General features: G+C 51.2%; 1 protein-coding gene across 2 annotated transcripts; it reads right to left on the bottom strand.

Moving 5' to 3' along the window:
- Nucleotides 1–5,318: 5,318 nt before the first annotated feature.
- On the bottom strand, nt 5,319–12,611 carry SNRPE (small nuclear ribonucleoprotein polypeptide E). Of its 2 annotated transcripts, XM_002717576.5 has the most exons (5): nt 12,448–12,611; nt 12,081–12,107; nt 11,354–11,416; nt 10,582–10,660; nt 5,319–5,561 (listed from the first exon to the last, which is right to left on the bottom strand). In XM_002717576.5, the coding sequence occupies exons 1-5, from the start codon at nt 12,499–12,501 to the stop codon at nt 5,506–5,508; spliced, it is 279 nt and encodes a 92-aa protein (XP_002717622.1). In that variant the 5' UTR covers nt 12,502–12,611; the 3' UTR covers nt 5,319–5,505. The 2 variants fall into 2 exon arrangements, with proteins under 2 accessions (XP_002717622.1, XP_069911241.1); XM_070055140.1 differs by lacking the exon at nt 12,081–12,107 and having other exon boundaries at nt 12,466–12,575.
- Between the last annotated feature and the right edge of the window lie 7,580 nt (nt 12,612–20,191).

Raw genomic sequence — 20,191 nt, 5'->3', positions numbered from 1 at the left:
TCCTGGTTCAGCCTGGCCCAGCCCTGGCCATCGTGGCCATTTGGGGAGTGAACCCGCAGACGGAAGATCACTTTCACTTTGCCTCTCAAATAAATAAATAATTTACTAAAAATAAAATCCCCCCAAACCAAATAAACCCTTAATGAGATGCCATCTCAAGCCTGTCAGAATGGCTACTATCGAAAATACAAGAGATGAAGCTGGCACTGTGGCACAGCAAGAAAAGCCACCACCTATGATGCCAGCATCCCATGAGTGCTAGTTGGGAGTCATGGCTGCTCCACTTTCTGACCCAGCTCCCTGCTAATTTGCCTGAGAAAGCAGCAGAGGATGGCCCAAATGTTTGGGCCCCTGCACCCACGTGGGAGACCTGGAAGAAGCTCCTGGCTTTGGCCTGGCCTAGCCAGGCTGTTGCAGCATATGGGGAGTGAACCAGTAGATAGAAATCTGTCTCTCCCTCTTACTCTAACTCTGCCTTTAAACAAATAAAAAAACATTTTAAAAATGGTAGGCGGGGGGTGGGGGGCAGGGTGCTATGGCATAGCATGTAAAGCCACTGCCTGCAGTGCTGGCATCCCATATGGGTGCTGGTTCGAGTCCCAGCTGTTCTACTTCCTATCCAGCACCCCCTGCACCTGGGGAAGCAGTGGAGAACCACTCAAGTACTTGTCACAAACCCACTGGAGATGCAGAAGTTGCTGGCTCCAGCCTGGCCCAGATCCAGCCATTTGAGGAGTGAACCAGTGGATGAAGACATCTCTATCTCTATCTCCAACTTTCTCTTAACTCTGCATTTCAAATAAATAAAATAAAGCTTTTAAAAAAAAAAAAAGAAAGAAAGAAAATGTGGTATAGAAACACAACATACTTTGAAAAAGAAAGCTCTGGAGCTGGTGTTGTGGCATAGTGGGCAAGGTCACTCCACTGCCTGCAATACCAGCATCCCATGTGAGCACCAGTTTTGAGTCCTGGCTGCTCCACTTCTGACCATGCTCCCTGCTAATGTGCCTGGGAAGGCAGCTGAAAATGGCTCAAGTATTTGGGCCCCTGCTACCCACGTGGGAGACAGTTTCTGGCTCCTGGCTTCAGCCTGGCCCAGCCCCAGCTGGGGGGCCATCTAGGAAGTGAACTAGAGAATGGAGGATCTCTCTTTTCCTTCCTCTGTAAATATCCCTTTCAAGTAAATAAAGTAAATTTTAAACACACACACACAAAAACCTGGGGGCTGGTGTTGTGGTGTAGCGGGTAAAGCTGCTGCCTGCAGTGCTGGCATCCCATATGGGTACTGGTTCGAGTTCCAGCTGCTCCACTTCTGATCCAGCTCTCTGCTATGGCCTGGGAAAGCAGTAGAAGATGGCCCAAGTCCTTGGGCCTCTGCAGCTGCATGGGAGACTCAGAAAAAGTTCCTGCCTCCTGGCTTTGGATCAGCGCAGCTCTGGCTGTTGCGGCCAACTGAGGAGTGAACCAGAGGATGGACAATCTCTCTCTCTGCCTCTCCTTCTTTCTCTGTGTAACTCTTTAAAATAAATAAATCTTTTAAAAGAGATAACAAAAACACCTCGGTAATTTGCAACAACCAGGCAGAGAAAGACAAGGAATGTGTTTTTCCCACTTACACATAGAATCTAAAGCAACTGAGGCCATAGAAAGAGGGAGCAGAACACTGCTTACAGAGGTTCAGAGGTAGAAGTAACAGGAAGCAGTAGGAGTTGCGGTGCAGCGCAGAGCTGCCACTCAGGACAGTCACATCCCACACGGAGTACGAGTTCCACTTCTGATCTAGCTTTCTGCCAATGTGCCTGGAAGGCAGTGGATGATGGCCCACATACCTGGGTTCTTGCCACCCACAGGGGAGGCCCAAATAGGATCTCCTGGCTCTTAGCTTTGGCTTGTCCAACACTACGTGTTGCAAACATTTTGGGAGTAAATCAGTGAATAGAAGATCTTTGTCTCTCCCTCTGTCATTTATAAATAAATGAAATAAAGGAATAGAGACAGAGAAATAAATAGAAATAAAGGAATGGGGAAATGATGGCCAAAGGGGACAACAAAATCTGATAGGAGGAGGAGGTTTTTGTTTTTTCATTTCTAAAGATTTGTTTACTTGAAAGGCAGAGCTGCAGAGAGATTCTCCAGGAGCCTGGAGCTCCACCCGCATCTCCCACTTGGACTGCAGGGGCCATCTTCTGCTGCTTTCCCAGAAACATTAGCAGGAAGTGGAGTCAGAAGTGGAGCGGCCAGACTTGAACCGGTGCTCCTATGGGATGCTGGCATCCCAGGCAGAGGTTTAACCTTTAACCTGCTGTACCACAGTGACAAGCCCAAGAATAAGGTTTTTTTTTTTTTTTTAATTACATGGCATTATGAATATAGTAGTGTACTATGCATTTCAAAATTTCTTAGAATAAAATTTTAAACATTCTCACCTTAAAAAAAATGAGGTTCAAGAAAAATAGAATTAAAAGAAAATTTCTGAAATTCATATATGAGGAATGTGCAAAAAGTCCCAGGCCTTGGGCTCTAAGCCAAATTAGATTGAGATCCAGTCACTAATCCTCAAACTGCTGACAAATGGGATCCAAGATGTGCCACCAACACACACTAGATCCCACTGTTTTCCAACGCTTTTCTTGTCCTTCATCGCTACTGGCAGGCCGTCAGCCCACACCAGCACTTCTTTTCCTTCAGGGCCTGATTCTAGTCCTCCTACTCTCTCTTCAAGAATGTTACAAAAGAGTTAACGGGTGGTGAGCAAGACCCCCTCAGACACCAACAGCCATTCCAGAGAAGTAACTGCTCAGGCCCCACGGGCTGTTGCCAAGAGCAGCGGCCCAGCAGCCTTAAGGAAGCGGAGAGGAACGCCTCCTGCCACACAGATTCTGGTCGAGGAAAGGGACACACAGACTGTGCAAAAATGCAACTTACAAAGCAAACCGCACCGGCTCCAGTGGAGCAGAGCGCACACGGAGCCCAATTGTAAGCGTTCACTGTACCTATTTCTCACTGTCATCATCTGCTCTGTCAAAAATAGAACGTCCGTGTCTTGATCCATTCAGAGTGAGCCACAGCAGGCACAGCTCTGCTGACGGAGGGCAGCCGGGTCAGAAAGGTGGCGCAGGGAAGTGGAAAGGCAGCCAGCAGGTTTTCTTGGGGATTAGGCCGCCCAGCTTTCATCCTCCTTCCCAGCTGTTCTAACACCGAGGAAGCTGCAGGGAGCTCTCCGCTCGGCCCTGCAAAGCGTCCACCTTCTCACCAGCAGGGCTGAAGCAGACTCAGGGCTGCAACTCCCTCTGCTGCTCAGCAGTATCTTTGCATGCTACGGCTGATTTAATGAATTTCAGACCCAAAATATGTCAAAATAAGTAAAGCAGCCTTTAATTAAAAAGGCACAGATCAGATAGGAGAGGACCACAACTGAAACGCAAATTTCAATGTTGGACTTTTACACACATTACAGGTCTTCTCTATCCCCAGTTTAACAAATTCTCTACCTCCCCCCTGTGTCAAGAAAAAGCAGGAGCTGGACTCCATGGTGCTTCCTTGCCCACCACTATTAACACTGCCTTTTGCAGAATTCAAGGTAGAACGTACTCACCTTTCAAGATGCAGTTTAACTAGCACGTAGCGCCCGGCACTGAGGCTAGCGGTTTACCAGCCTGTCTCACTGCCCTTCCTCAGCTGTGTGACCAACAGCAGACGTGCAATAACTAGTACAAAGAAGCCCAACCAGAACCACCCTGAAATACAGGAGGGAGAGAGGCTTGTCCACACAAGAACTGGGAGATAAACCACGGGGCGGAATCAATACCCTCAGAGGTAGGAGTAAGGGGTGTATTTTTACAACATACTACTGTTCTGCCTAACAACTTATCAGCTCTGCTTGTGGCCTTTCTTAGACAATGAATTTTACCAAGACTCCTTCCTGTTAACTCCTAACAGAGTTTGTCTTTAATGTATTTTAAAGATACTTCATTCCTTGCCTATGCCCAAATACTCCTCACATTCTCTGGGGAGACATCTGCTGCGGTGGTTAAGAACCCACTGTACCCCATACCAAAGTGCCTGGGTTTGAGTCCTGACTCTGCTCCCAATTCCAGCTTCCTGCTCGTGCACACCCCAGGGGGCAGCACGTGATGGCTCAGTGAAAGACCCGCACTGAGTTCCTGGATCCCAGTTTTTGTGCAGCTCAGCCCTGGCTGTCAAGGGTATTTCGGGAGTGAATTGACACATCTCTGAAATAAATAAGAAATTTTATGGCAAAAATGACATTTATAAACTAATGTGACATAGTAGGTAAAGCCACCAACCTACAGTGCCAGCATCCCATACAGGCGCCAGTTTAAGTCCCAGGTGTTCTACTTCCAATCCAGCTCCCTGCTGATGGCCTGGGAAAGCATGGCCCAAATCCTTGGGCCCCTGTATTCACATGGGAAACCCAGAAGAAGTTCCTGGCTTCGGATCAGCCCAGCTCTGGCCATTGCAACCATCTGGGGAGTGAACCAGTGGATGGAAGACCTCTCTGTCTCTCCCTCTCTCTAACTCTACCTCTCAAATAAAAATCTTAATAAAATAGCCGGCGCCGCGGCTCACTAGGCTAATCCTCCGCCTAGTGGCGCCAGCACACCGGGTTCTAGTCCCGGTTGGGGCGCCGGATTCTGTCCCGGCTGCCCCTCTTCCAGGCCAGCTCTCTGCTGTGGCCCGGGAGTGCAGTGGAGGATGTCCCAGGTGCTTGGGCCCTGCACCCCATGGGAGACCAGGAAAAGCACCTGGCTCCTGGCTCCTGCCATCGGATCAGCGCGGTGTGCTGGCCGCAGCGCACCGACCGCAGTGGCCATTGGAGGGTGAACCAACGGCAAAGGAAGACCTTTCTCTCTGTCTCTCTCTCTCACTGTCCATTCTGCCTGTCAAAAAAAAAAAAAAAAATCTTAATAAAATAAAATAATATTTTAAAAAATGCCACCTTCTGATCACAGTGATAAGATTCACAAAGATCTCACGGTAACTCAAGGAGACTACGGAGGAAATACTGGAGCTTCCAACCACCCTCGATCCATTTTGGTTAGAAACGCTAGCACCCAGAATCAGTACTGATCGAAATATACAGTAATGTGCTGGTCTCACTTAGTCTACACAGCCCTCCTCCTCTCCACCACCAAGACTGGAAGCTACCTGTCAGACCTCCCACTCTGCCTCCCTCAGGCATCTACAGGTCCAAGCTCTGAGAAAAACAAATACTCAGGGCAACTGCCACCCCCAGAAACTTGAAACACCAACAGCTAACAGCACCACTGAGGAAAAGGTCTCTACCACTGGATAGAAAGAAGCAAAGTAAAATTTTTAATAAAATTCCCACTGTATTTATTGTCTTCTTGTAATAACATAAGGGTAATAAAAACAACATGAACAAGTGTTTTGGAACTACACTCGCAATGAAAGGGCACCTACAAAACAAACCAAAACACACAGCATTGCCTTCTCAGTATTTTCTCACTTCATCCATCATTTCTAGTTGGAGACACTTTGTAGCAAAGTAATATTATCTCCTTTTAGCATGATCCGACCTGCAACAAAAAAACAAAAAAGCTTTTAGGAGTCACCCACTGGGACATACAATCATCTGTTAGCCTGACTTTTCTATCCAGTTTTTGAACAATATTTTGAAAGCGTTTTCTCTTGGGAAAGTATGCATCCATATTCTTCTGAAAGGCCCTCCAGCTCCATTAGCACCCATGAATCTTTCCAACAGTAACTTAATAAAGAGATTTATTTTATGAAAAGTACAATTTCTACAGGTGAAGTCAACTGAACGTAACTTCACATTTCCCAACACTGAAAATGAAAACATCTGTAAACGTGTAGAAATGAGCTGAATGTCAAGTTTGGGAAATGCAGCATATTAGCCCATTCTTTGAGCTCTCAGTACACTAAAAAAACTATCCTGCAATAAATTTATCTATTTATTTGAAAGACAGAGTGACAGAGAAGGACATATCTTCTATCTTGTGGTTCACAATCCCCAAACAGCCATAACTGTCAGGGCTGGACCAGGCCAAAGTCAGGAGCCCAGAACTCCAGTTGGGTCTCCCACTTGGTACTTGGGCGTCTTCCACTGCTTTGCAAAGCACATCAGCGGGGAGCTGGATCGGAGGTGGAGCAGCAGGAGTCAAACCCGTGCTCTGATGTGGAAACGCTGGCACCGCACCAGGTGGGTTAACCCTCGGCACAAGACTAGCCCCTTTACCCAGTATTACCTAAACTTCTTTGAAAAGACTTTTTTTTTTTCTGAAAAACATCTATAAACATCTTCAGGCACAGGTAAAACCTGTAGAAATGCTGATCAACTCCAACAGAAATGAAACTGTGACCCTGGGACTGGCACTGTGGCCATGTGGCATCCTATACGGCCAGTGGTTCAAGTCCTGGCTGCTCCACATCTGATCCAGCTCCTTGCTAATGGCCTGGGAAAGCAGTGGAAGACAGCCCAAGTCTTTGGGCCACTGCACCCACATGAGAGATCTGGAAGAAGCTCCTGGCTCCTGGTTTTGGACCAGCTCAGCTCTGGCTGTTGTAGCCATTTGGAGTGAATCAGCGGATGGAAGTCTTCCCTCTCCCTCAATCTGTAACTGCTCCAACTCTTTCAAATAAAATAAGCAAATCTTAAAAAAAAAAAAGAAAAAAAGAAAAAGAAAAAGAAAAGAAAAGAAAAAAAGAAACCACAAAACTCTGTTTGGGACTTTCCCAGGCCTCTACAGGAGGTGTCAGTCTATTTTACATGGACAATACCACGGGAATTTAACATTTGGCAAATAATTTATAAATAATATGACCTCAAAAAGGTTGGTTTACCCTTCTTCGTAAGACAAAGATCTTTAAATATGAAAAAAAAAAAAAAAAAGCTTTCATAAAAATAGCTTAACCAGGAAGAAGCACAGCAAAACACGCCAGCACTTCTCAGAATCTACTGTCCACTTATCCCGTAGAGGTTCAAGAGATCCTCAAGGTCTGGCACACAGACACCTGAAACCCACTACTGATGCACCAGTGAACTGTGGATGAGCATTTAACGGACAAAATGCCAAATTAACTTCATGGTGATGGGCTGCGGGGACAAGCCATTCTGTGTCTCCACATAAAATCATCAGTCTTCAAGACTGCACTAACGGTTAAGAAACTGCATCGGGGCCAGTGTTGCGGTACAGCAGGAAAGCCACAATCTGGGCCCTGGTTCGAGTCCCAGCTGCTCCACTTCCCATCCAGCTCCCTGCTATGGCCTGGGGAAGCAGTGGAAGACGCCCCAAGTGCTTGGGCCCCTGCACCCACGTAGGAGACCCAGAGGAAGCTGCTGGCTTTGTTCTGGCCTAGCCCTGGCCATTGTGGCCATTTGGGGAGAGAATCAGTAGAAGGAAGATTTCTCTCTGCTTTTCCCTCTCAAATAAACAAATCAACCTTAAAAAAAAAAAAATCATTTCTAGAAAGGAAAAAAACAAAAACAAAAACAAAAACAAAAACAAAAAACGGGGCTGGCACTGTGGCGCAGTGGGTTAACGCCCTGGCCTGAAGCGCCGGCATCCCATATGGGCGCTGGTTTGAGACCGGCTGCTCCACTTCCTGTCCAGCTCTCTGCTATGGCCTGGGAAAGCAGCTGAAGATGGCCCAGGCCCTTGGGCCCCTGCACCCACGTGGGAGACCAGAAGAAGCTCCTGGCTTCAGATTGGTGCAGTTTCAGCCGTTGCAGCCAATTGGGGAGTAAACCACCGGATGGAAGACCTGTCTGTCTGTCTGTCTCTGCCTCTCCTTTCTGTGTAACTCTGACTTTCAAATGAAATAAATTTCTACTACGTACGAGCCATTTAGTTAGGTACAGAGCATATCAGGGACTGAGAGAGACATGACTCGGGCACTTATGGGCCATCTAGTCTGATGGGAAAGATATTAATAAATAATCCCATCAACGCATGTTTTACTACAGACTCAGAGAGCATTATCACTCCCTACCCTCTCCCCACCCCCAGCAACACCAAATTAAACCCTGAGTTTCTTAGAGGAAGTGATTTTTCACTTGAGTCCTAAAAACACAGGGAACAGCATATACAGAATGCATGGTGAGGCAAACCTGCAGACTCAAAGACCTGAAACCTCAGAAAAATGAGGCCGAAAACGATGCGAGATAAGCAGAGCGAGATCAGGTGAGTCCCGGAGGACTCTACAGAACATTTTAAGACGTTTTATTTATCTGAAAGACAGGAAAAGTGTGGGGCAGAGGGAGCCCAGGGAGGATGAGTCCCGGTCACACGGCAGGAATACGTGACTACACTTCACAATGACTTACGTGTATGAAGAACTAGGAGGAGATGACCTCAAAGACTCCAAACAGAAACAAGTGATAAGGAGGGGGCAGGTGTTTTGCTATCTGTTAAGATACCCACGTACTGGGGGAAAAACAAACAAACAAAGCTACCCAGTTGCTATAATGGAGTGCCTGGGTTCAAAGCCTGGCTCTGGTTCCTGACACCAGCCAGCTTCCTGCTCATGCAGACCCTGAGAGGCAGCAGCGCCAGCTCGGCAGACTGGGATCCTGCCACCCACACGGCACACCTAGACTGAGCTCCTGCTTCCGGCTTTGCCCCATCCTGGCCATCGAAGGCATCTGGGGAATGAACCCGGCAGATCAGAGCACATTCAATGTCTGAAATTTAAAAAACCTTAGCAGATAGCACTGTGGCACAGTGGTTAATCTGCCTGCGATGCCTGCATCCCACATGGGCACTGTTTCAAGACCTGGCTGATCCACTTCCAATCCAGCTCCCTGCTAATGCACCTGGGAAGGCAGCAGGCGATGGTCCAAATACATGGGAGTCCTCAGTGTGAGTTCTAGGCCTCTCCCTGGCTTCAGCCTGCTTGGGCCACTGAGGCCGTTTGGGAAGTGACCCAGCAGAAGGAGGATCTCTGTGTCTCCTCTCTCTCTCTCTCTGTCTTCCAAATCAATAATCTTTAAATGAAGAGACAAAGGGGCAGGCTTTGGCACAGCAGTGCCAGAGATGATGCCTATGTTCCACAGCAGAGAGCCTGGGCTTGAGCCCCGGCTCCGCCCTCAATTCCAGTTCCTTGCTAGCGTACTTGCTGGGAGGCGAGAGGTGAAGGCACAAGTACCTGCGTTACCACCAAAGTGGGAGACCTGATCATGCTGCAGGCTCCTGGCTTCAGCCAGGCCTGCCTCAGGCTGTTGGGGCATCTGGGGAGTGAACCAGTAGATAAATGTCTGCTTCTCAAACAAAAATAAATTGAAAAAAGATTTTTTAAAGAGATGGAAATGTCGGCCAGTGCCGTGGCTCAATAGGCTAATCCTCCGCCTTGAGGCGCCGGTACACCAGGTTCTACTATGGCCCAGGAGTGCAGTGGAGGATGGCCCAAGTGCTTGGGCCCTGCACCCACATGGGAGACCAGGATAAGCACCTGGCTCCTGGCTTCAGATCAGCGCGGTGCGCCAGCCTCAGCGCACCGGCCGTGTCGGCCATTGGAGGGTGAACCAACCAATGGCAAAGGAAGACCTTTCTCTCTCTCTGTCCCAAAAAAAAAAAAAAAAAAGATGGAAATGTCAATTACTCTGACTCAAACAGTACACGTACACGCTGTATACATGTGCTGAAATCATACCGTATGCCATAAATGTTTATTATGTTAATGAAAAAAGGAGTTAAATGAAGTCTGATGTTGACCATCAGATTTCAAAGTACTTTTGTTTTGATGGTTACTTTATTTTCTTTACTTAAGAGACAGAAAGCTCCTGTCCACTGGTTCACTCCTCAGATTCTTCCATAGCAGGGTATGGGCTGGGCCAAAACCAGGAGCTGGGAACTCAATCCAGATCTCTCCTGTGGGACTACTTGAACCATCAACTGCTGCTTCTGGGGTCTCCATTCAGGAAGGAGAAAATATAAGCGGGGCGGGGACATGAATCGAGGCACGCCAATGTGGGGTGCAGGTGCCCCACCAGTGTCTTCACTGTTAGGCCAAATGCTTGTCCCTGGCCACTCGATTTACTGTCACCAGTCTTTGACGACCTTCGCAAAAGCTGAGTGAAAGCTGGCGCTGCGGCTCACTAGGCTAATCCTCCGCCTGCAGTGCCGGCACCCTGGGTTCTAGTCCCGGTTGGGGCGCCAGATTCTGTCCTGGTCGCTCTTCTTCCTGTCCAGCTCTCTGCTATGGCCCGGGAGTACAGTGGAGGATGGCTCAAGTCTTTGGGCCCTGCACCCGCATGGGAGACCAGGAGAAGCTCCTGGCTTCGGATCAGCGCAGTGCGCCGGCTGCAGCGGCCATTGGGGGATGAACCAACGGAAAAAGAAAGACCTTTCTCTCTCTCTCACTGTCCACTCTGCCTATCAAAAAAAAAAAGAAAGAAAAAAAAAAGCTGAATGAAGAAATACAAGCAGAAATGACAGGGTAAGAAGTAAGCAGCAGTGTGTAATACTCTCCCAAATAACTTCTCCAAAGTAAACTCAATTCAAACATGAACAGGGCTGGAGTTCATCCAATTCTGCAAGTAAACGACAGTAGAATTCCATAAAAGCACTGAGATCTTACCCAGTTGTTTTCTTGACTTTGTTTTAGAATGAATCTCTTCTGCATCATCTAATACGAGGTTCATGTATTCATCAAAACCCTAGAATAGGTCAACTGACAGTCACCTTCAGGTAAAATCACACCCAAACCGTCCTATCAAAATGCAGAAAGCCCAGCCTTAGGAAGTTCATCCCCCTCCCCGCCCCCGTGCACGTCCAGCTCAAACGCCCCTCCCCTGAAGCCCCCGTGTGGACAGCAAAGCCAGAGCAGTGTGAATCACTTCCTCCACACACACACACACGCGGGACTTCATTAGACTCGGCAGTACCCTCGCCTCACCCCTTGAAGCCCAGCACAGAGGACGTGTGCATGCGTGGGTTACCCCAGGCCATCCTTCTGCCTCCCACAAACCATCCTACCTACACACTACCACACCTGTCAATCACTCACGTCTAACTGGAACAGCAACGCTGCCAGCCACGCTCCTCCTTTCTTTAAAACACACTCGGGGTCCCCTGCTATCCCGAAGTCTCACTGCCTTAGTCCACCGGGCTCTAGTCAGGCGCCACCCACACGGGGAGCCACGCCCTCCGCTCCTTCCCTCCCCCCACAGGCTTCCGTGCTGTGGGTGGGATTGTCACAGCTCGAGTTCCCTTCTGGTTTTAAAATAATTCCCACCGACTTGAACAGTGAGCAAAGCGCCACAGCAGGCCCTGAACACCTCCCCGGGCTGGGCTCTGGCTGCCATTCTCGGTGCCTGGGCTCCTGCCAACCAGCGTCCGCGGGTACTCACAATGATGCAGCCCTCTATCCGCATGTTCACTTGTTCATACAGCCACACCTGAATGCGAGACCGCTGAAATGACCAAACACAGAAACGTTACGTGACCCGACCAACCCCAGCGCTGCGGTCCGAAACCAGCAACACAGCCCCTAAGAACCACTTCAGCGAGTACGTGCCGGGGCTCCACTCGTCAGCGAAACCTAAGCAGAGTAACCCTTGCTAAGCAATATTTTCGTTTAGCAGACACTCTATTCCGCGTACCCAAGCTAACAGATCTGCCGGTGGTCAGGAAACTCAACCCCGCTTCTCACTGCGTCCGGTCCCGCTGCGTCTTCGCGCTGCGCCGCGGCCAGTGTAGACGCAGCGGCTACAGACCAACGCTTTTTAGCAATGTTCTCTGCTCCCAACCCGACTGTCCCTAGGCTCCGCTGTGCGCGCGCGCCACACGGCTGAGCACCAGCCGCGGGGCCCTCAGCTCCAGGGAGCCGAAGCTACACGGGCTTACGTCGCTGTGCAACCGTGCTGTCCGGCTCCCACACCGAGGCTGCGCACCGCCACGCGCGTCCTACGCTCGCGCTGTCACCACGCGGCGCAGGTTCGCTTCCTCCGAGAGCAGCAGGGAGCGGAGAGGCTCCAGGGTCCTGATCACCATCGAAGGGCCGCGCCCGGCCGCCGCCGTCCCGCCCGCACCCCCCGGCCTCGCCCGCACCCCTTCAACGACAGACAACTTACGTACGTTTTGCAAGTATCTGAAGATGAGGTTCTGCACCACAGCGGTTAAGGAAAAAACGCAGGAACAGCGCGGACTCCGCCCCCCGGCTCCGCTCCGGCTTCTGCTTTCCGAACGCGAGCTCCGAGCCCACCGGCGACCCAGGCCCGCCGGGAGCCCCCCTCTCACTCCACAGCGCCCCAAAGTTGCCTGCCCGCGTCCCCCACGCACGGCCGCCCGGCCCGCCGCCCCTCCGCCTCCCGCGCTTTCTCCCGGGCTCGGCCGCCGCGGGGGCTCACGGGATGCGAGCCCGCCGTCCCTGCCCTCAGGCCTGCTCCCCGCCCTCTCGTGTTCTGGCCCGAACCTCCTCGCCCCACCACGCCGCGTAAGATACGATGGGCTGCACCATCACCTTCTGCACTTTCTGGCCCTGGCCACGGTACGCCATGGTGGAATCTCACAAAGACCACACCGGACGCACACGCCGCCTGGGAAAGCAACTTCCGGAATTAGGGACCGGATGTGGAAGTGCGCGTGGTCACGTGGGCGGCTGGGCGGGGCCTGGGAAAGACCTCTCTAGCCAGCCGAGTTGCCTCTCTCTGTTTCCGAGCATCCGAGGCGGCTGAGCGGGCGCTCTTGGGAACCTGGGTCGGTCCTGCAGCGCCACCTGGGGGCGGTCGGGGCAGGCGCCGAGGGCCTTCGGGGCACGGCGGCAGCCGCGGCAGCGTTCATTTTGAGTTCACTTCCAAGACCCTAGAATTGCGTCACTGCAGCCTCTGTAGAATGTAGTGACGCGCGTTCCCCGAGGCCCGCGCTTTCCTGGGCGCGCTGCGGCAGAAGGGGGCAGCGCGGCCCCCGACGCAGGCCGCCCGCGTGCCTTCCAGCGCCCCGCGATGGCGCCGAGCCCGCATCCAGCTCCAGAGCGTCGCGAGCCCGCAGGAGCGTGGCCGGTTCCAAATGGAGACGAAGATGCACACACGCGCGCGCACAAACACACACACCCCAGGGTGCGTGGCCGGTTCCAAATGGAGACAAAGTTGCACACACACACACACCCCGGACACACACACCCCGGACGTGCACACACACACACCAGACACACACACACACACCCTGGGTGCATGGCCAGTTCCAAATGGAGACAAAGATGCACACACACACACACACCCTCAGGGCACACACGGAGACGAAGATGCACACACGCGCACACACACACACCCTGGACACACACCCCGGACGTGCACACACACACCCCGGACACACCCCAGACACACACACACACACACACCCCGGGGTGCGTGGCCGGTTCCAAATGGAGACAGATGCACACACACATAAAGATGCACACACACCCCGCACACACACACACACCAGACACACACATGCACACATGGAGATACACACACCCCGGGTGCGGGTGGCGCTGATGCTCTGTGAAGTCCTGGTCCACACGCGCTGCTCGAACCGTGTTGGGGCCATGGCCGGGTAGACCATGGCACCTCGGAACTCTCCCTCCGCCTGCGGACCCCGCAGCGGCTCAGTCCGCCGCCCACCTCCCGGAGAAGATCCTTAAAAAAAAAAAAAAAAAAAGATGTATTTAATTTTATTGATTTGAAAGTCAAGAGTTACAGACAGATGTAGGGAGGGAGAGACAGAAAGATCTTCCATCTGTTGATTGACTCCCCAGATGGCTGCGATGGCTGGGGCTGGGCCAGGCCGAGGCCAGGAAACAGGAGCTTCTTCCCGGTCTCCCACGTGGGTGCAGGGGCCCAGGTGCTTGGGCCATCTTCCACTGCTCTCCCAGGCACAGTAGCAGGGAGCTGGATTGGAGTGGAGCAGCTGGGACTGGAACTAGTGCCCACATGGGATGCTGGCATCACACGTGGTGGCTTAACTCACTAGGCCAGGATGTTGGCTCCTAAAATTTTTTTAACATTTATTTATTTGAAAGAGGGACAGAGAGAAAGGGAGAGGTGGTGAGATCTGCCATTCCTGGTTCACTCACCAAGTGCCCCAACAACCAGGACTGGGCAAGGCCGAAGCCAGGAGCCAGGAACTCCATCTGGGTCTCGTGTGGGTGTCAGGAACCCAAGTACTGGGACCATCACCCACTATCTCCCATGCACATTAGCAGGAATCTGCATCCAAATTGGAGTAGCTGGGCCTGAACTGGGCACTCTGATGGGGGATCTGGGCAGCCCCCCACAGGGCAGCTTACCCCACTGTACCACAATGCGCGCCCCTGTTTCTAGATTGTTATTGTGATTATATTAAGCTCTAGTATAACTTACTTTAGAATCCACGCACAAGCTTTTTGTTTGTTCAGTTTCCTTTAAATATTTCAAGTTTATAGAGTTTTGGGAGGCAGAGACAGAGAGGCAGATAAACATCTTCCATGCCTTGTTCAGTCTCCAAATGTTTGCAGTTGCTGGGGGTGGGCCTGGCTGAAGCCAGGAGCCCAGAAGTCTCTGGGTGACAGGGACGCAAGTACTTACTGCCTCTGAGGTGCCCATCGTCAGGAAACTGGAACTGGAAGCGGAGTTGGGTCTGGATCCCAGGCACATGGAATGCAGGTGTCCCGGGCAACATCCTAACTGCTGTGTGTGCCAAATGCCCACCCCTCCTCTTCTAATTAAAAAAAATTTATTTGAGCCGGCGCTGCAGCTCAATAGGCTAATCCTCCGCCTTGTGGCGCCGGCACACCGGGTTCTAGTCCCAGTCAGGGCGCCAGATTCTGTCCCGGTTGCCCCTCTTCCAGGCCAGCTCTCTGCTGTGGCCCGGGAAGGCAGTGGAGGATGGCCCAAGTGCTTGGGCCCTGCACCCCACGGGAGACCAGGAGAAGCACCTGGCTCCTGCCATCGGATCAGCGCGGTGCGCTGGCCACGGCAGCCATTGGAGGGTGAACCAGTGGCAAAGGAAGACCTTTCTCTCTCTGTCTCTCTCTCTCACTGTCCACTCTGCCTGTCAAAAAAAAAAAAAAAAAAAATTGAAGGGAGAGAGAGGGAGAATCTTCCTCTGCTGGTTCACTCCTCAAATGCCTGCAACGGCCAGGGGTGGGCCAGGCTGCAGCCAGGAGCCAGGAGCTCCGTCCGCGTCTACCACCTGTGTTTGGGCACTTGAGCCATCACGTGCCACCTCCCCAGGCACAGAATGACCAATTTAGCGGCATAAAAATGATAAAAAGTTTTCTATGGCTAAGCAATGACCACAATAAATAAAGTGAAAAGTTCTAGAAACAAAATGTCTGTACCATGCCAGATAAATGGCTGGTTTTGGTAATATATAAAGAGTTTCTTTGGGGCTGGCACTGTGGCGCAGTGGGTTAAGGCCCTGGCCTGAAGTGCTGGCATCCCGTGTGGGCACCGGTTCTAGTCCCGGCTGCTCCTCTTCTGATCCAGCTCTCTGCTATGGCCTGGGAAAGCAGTGGAAGATGGCCCAAGTGCTTGGGTCCCTGCACCCACATGGGAGACCCAGAAGAAGCTCCTGGGTCCTGGCTTCAGATCAGCTCAGCTCCAGTTGTTGTGGCCAGCTGGGGAGTGAACCAGCGGATGGGGGACCTCTCTCTCTGTCTCTACCTCTCTCTGTAACTCTGTCTTTCAAATAAATAAAATAAATCTTTTTTTTTTTTTTTTTAAAGAGTTTCTTTCCAATGAGTGCTGTTCTGATTCTCTGTTGCTGTGTAATATCCCAAAGCTGGTCATAACTCAGGATTTTGTAGGTCAAGAACTTGAGAGGCCGCCTGTTGGGGCAGCTCCCCTGCTCCAGGAGTGGCATCTTAGGTCTTGGCACTGATCCCTGTCGCTCTGTAGCCCCGGGCGCTTGCCACATCGCGCCTCCAGCAGCTTTCTACAACCCAAGGCCTGGAACTAGCAGTGTCCACACACGGGGCCAGCCCTGGAACTAGCATGGCGTCCACACGCCAGGCCAGACTCAACCAATGGCTGGAAGAACAGGATGCAGGCTCTGTCAACGAATTTGCAGGCGCTTTAAGTCTGCCACCAAGACCCCAGGTTAGTACTGGCAATGGACGTGAGCAGATGGTAGCCAAGAAGCAGGAAGATGCCACTCCACTCACTGACAGGAAAACTACACTGAGACACCGTGTCCCCCATGAGACTGGCAAACATAAAAAGTGGTGGGAAATCGTTAAACTCTAACTTCTATGTCTTTATCCTCCAGGTAACCTCGCAGGTGTGTTATAGTGTAGTCATTGCACGTGGTTTAAAATAGCAAGCCAGGAAACAAATGGGTATCAGTAGGGACTAGCTAAACTACTGCAAGTCCATAGTGTAATACTTACTGTGCAACTATGATCAAGATTGAAGAAGGCTGTGTATCTTCTGAGTCCTAACGGAACTGGTAAACAATATACGTGGAGAGAAAAGTCAGGGCTATGGTGTGCTGGCGATGCACTTCAAAGTAACAGTGGAGCTGCAGGGTGCATCGCAGATGGGGCGCACCAAAGGATTTGAAAGGCAGAGAAAGAACCTTCCATCCACATCACCAGCACCCCCACCCGCCCTTTTGAAAAGCAGAGTGACAGAGGTCGAGAGCTTCCATCCACTTTCACATTCCTACGTGCAGATACAAACCCGAGACCGAGCACCCCTCAACTCGTGCCAACCAGCTTGGTTGCTTCTTCACTCCAGTCCCACGCCCAGGGACCCACAAGAGTTGGTATGGGAGCCGGTGCCGCGGCTCACTAGGCTAATCCTCCGCCTAGCGGCGCCAGCACACCGGGTTCTAGTCCCGGTCGGGGCGCCGGATTCTGTCCTGGTTGCCCCTCTTCCAGGCCAGCTCTCTGCTGTGGCCAGGGAGTGCAGTGGAGGATGGCCCAGGTGCTTGGGCCCTGCACCCCATGGGAGACCAGGAGAGGCACCTGGCTCCTGCCTTCAGATCAGCGCGCCGGCCGCGGCGGCCATTGGAGGGTGAACCAACGGCAAAAGGAAGACCTTTCTCTCTCTCTCTCTCACTGTCCACTCTGCCTGTTTTAAAAAAAAAAAAAAATTGGTATGCGTCTAGCTGAACCAGGCTTGGCCATGAATTTGTAATTCGTGAAGCTGGAGACTACGCGGGGCTTATGACACTTCTCTGCTTATGTCCGAGGTGTTCCCTGGCAACAGCGAAGCGAGGCGCACCTGGTGTTTTGCTTGTGGCTGCCTACAATCTCTCTGCAGAACACTGAGACACTCGTCACCTGGGCTTTGGAGAACTGCGTGGTTGGGGCAGAGGCTGGCTTTTACTTTTTGTATATTCTTACATACAAATATATACTTATATAAATATTTATATATATGGTACATGCCTTATATATTCTTATACAAATTCTGAAGTGTGAATGAATGTATCACCAACTCAATGAATTTGTTAATACATCGTGGACAGGCACTAAACCCCATTTTGGGGAGGGAGCAGGGCGTTGGGGTGCAGCCCGGGGCTCACAGATTAGGTAGGAGTTTGCCAAAAGGAAAGAGGAAGGGGCCCTAGTGGCTCGGCGGTTAAGCCGGCCCCAGAGTAAACCTGAATGCCAAATCTTTTCAAAACCTGAACTTAGGGTATTGCTTATTTCTACCTCATTTTATGTACAGTGTGGAGAGAATGGTGAAGATCAAGTATTCTTGTTGTGCTCTTAACATCATTTTGCAAATTCAAAATAAAATCGCAGTTTGGTGACGATTTTTAAGGCAGTCTGATGTCTGGATTGAGGGAACTTTCAGCGATTTACTGCATGGGTTGCTAAAGCCAGGTTCTTAAAAAGAACTCTTGAAAGTTGAATCAGTCAAAGCCAGTGGTACTGAAGCATGCTTTCTCGCTGTCAAATCTGAGCACACGGTGCAGGCGGTATAGGATGTGGTGGCAAAATGGCTGTGTGGAATGAAAGACACACAGCAAGCACTCAACAAACGTTAGTTTAAAAACCTGCTGGGAGCGAGGTACGGCGTGGTGGTTAAGCCACCCTTGGGGTCACCTGCGTCCCACACAGGAGTCTGGGTTTTTGAATTCATGCTCCACCTCCGATTCTCGCCTCCTGCAGAAGTGCAGCCTGGGAGGCAGCCAAGTGATGGCTCAAGTACTCCAAGTCCCTGCCACCTAGAGGGGAGACCCAAATTGAGTTCCGGGCTCCTGGCTTCAGCCTGGCCCCGCTTGGGCTGTTGAGGAGGGAACCAGCAGTTGGGAGATACCTCTCTCTCTCTCTCTCTGCTTTTCAAATAAATGCAAGTAAACTAATAAAGAACTAGAGGTGGAGCTTGGTGTGTCAGTTAAGCTGCTGCAATGGACATCCACGTTCCTCAGATGCCTGGGTTCTGGCTCTTTTCCCACCGCAGCTTCCTGCTAATGCACCCTCTGGGAGGAAGCAGGTGATGGTTCCAATACTTGGGTCTCTCACTCATGTGATACCTGGATTGAATTCTAGGCCCCTAGTTTTGCCCCTGGTCCATCCTCGGCTGTTATGGGCTTTTGGGGAGTGAACCGATAGATTTCTACTTCTCTGCCTTTCAAATAAAAATAAAAATTAGAACAAAATTAGTCACCTATTTAATACTTTTTTAAATTTACTTATTTGACAGGTAGAGTTATAGACAGTGAGAGAGAGAGAGAAAGGTCTTCCTTCCGGGTTCACCCCCAAAATGGCCACTACGCCTGGTGCTGTGCCAATCTGAAGCCAGGAGCCAGGTGCTTCCTCCTGGTCTCCCATGCAGGTGCAGGGGCCAGGGCCCAAGCACTTGGGCCATCCTCCACTGCCTTCCCGGGCCACAGCAGAGAGCTGGACTGGAAGAGGAGCAACTGGGACTAGAACCCGGCGCCCATATGGGATGCTGGCGCTGCAGGCGGAGGATTAATCAAGTGAGCCACGGCGCCGGGCCCTGGAGTCACCTATTAAACAGCAGAATCCATGCATTTCTTGACGTTTAACTGCCAAATTCAAAGCAATCAAGTGTACACTTTAAAAGATTTATTTAAGTCAAGAATTAACACAGATAGGGAGAGACAGGGATCGTCCATCCACTGGTTCACTCCCCAAGTGGCTGCAAGGCCAAAGCTGAGCCAGGAGCCAGCAGCCAGCTTCAGCTGGGGCTCCCATGAGTGGCAGGGGCCCAAGCTTCTTTGGTGCTTCTCCCAGGCCAGCAGCAGGGCGCCGGCTTGGCAGCAGAGCAGCTGGCACACAAAAGGAGCCGACCAGGGATGCTGGTGGCAGCTCTACTGGCTCCGCCACAACGCCAGCCCCACAATCAAGTATTTTTAAATGGCAGAATCACCTTGGCAAAATACAGCTACAAGTTTAGCAAAGGTTCACACAACTTTAATCATCAGATTAGTTTTGGGGCCGGCCTGCAGCATCGACATCCCATATGGGCACTGGCTGGAGTCCTGGCGGCTACACTTCTGATCCAGCTCCCTGCTAATGTGGCTGGGAAAACAAAGGAGGATGGCTCAAGTCCTTGGGCTCCTGAACCCCCGTGGGAGACCCAGCAGCTCCTGGTTCCGGATTGGCTCAGCTCCGGCTGTTGCAGCCATTTGGGGAGTAAACGAACGAGCAGATGGGAGACCTCTCTGTTTCTACCTCTCTCAAATAATTAAAATAAATCTTCAAGAGAAATCAAGGTTTACTTTTGCAACTACCAGACACCAGCCTTACCACCAGGTAGTTTCAAAGACTGGTTGAGGTGAAAATTCACTACATCTTGGTGTATGACACATCACCCATCGGGGTTTAGGGTCAAAGTCAGAACTTCCGGGATGAACCCATGAACTGTAAAACTATCTTCATGTTTCTTGCTATGGCCAAACTACAACATCTAGGCCCTTTCTATATAGTTCAAACTTAAAACCATCATCAAAACTATGCTTTGGGGGCAGGCTCCGTGGCTCACTTGGTTAATCCTCCGCCTGCGGCGCTGGCATCCCATATGGGTGCCGGGTTCTAGTCCCGGTTGCTCCTCTTCCAGTCCAGCTCTCTGCTGTGTCCCAAGAGGACAGTGGAGGATGGCCCAAGTGCTTCGGCCCTGCACCCACATGGCAGACCAGGAGGAGGCACCTGGCTCTTGGCTTTGGATTGGCGCAGCGCGCCGACCATAGCAGCCATTTGGGGAGTGAACCAATGGAAGGAAGACCTTTCTGTCTCTATGATTCTGTCA

Source organism: Oryctolagus cuniculus, chromosome 13, assembly GCF_964237555.1.
Source record: "Oryctolagus cuniculus chromosome 13, mOryCun1.1, whole genome shotgun sequence".
NCBI classification, from domain to species: Eukaryota; Metazoa; Chordata; class Mammalia; order Lagomorpha; family Leporidae; genus Oryctolagus; species Oryctolagus cuniculus.
Note: the sequence above shows the minus strand (reverse complement) of the source record. Positions and strands in the feature narration are given on the sequence as shown.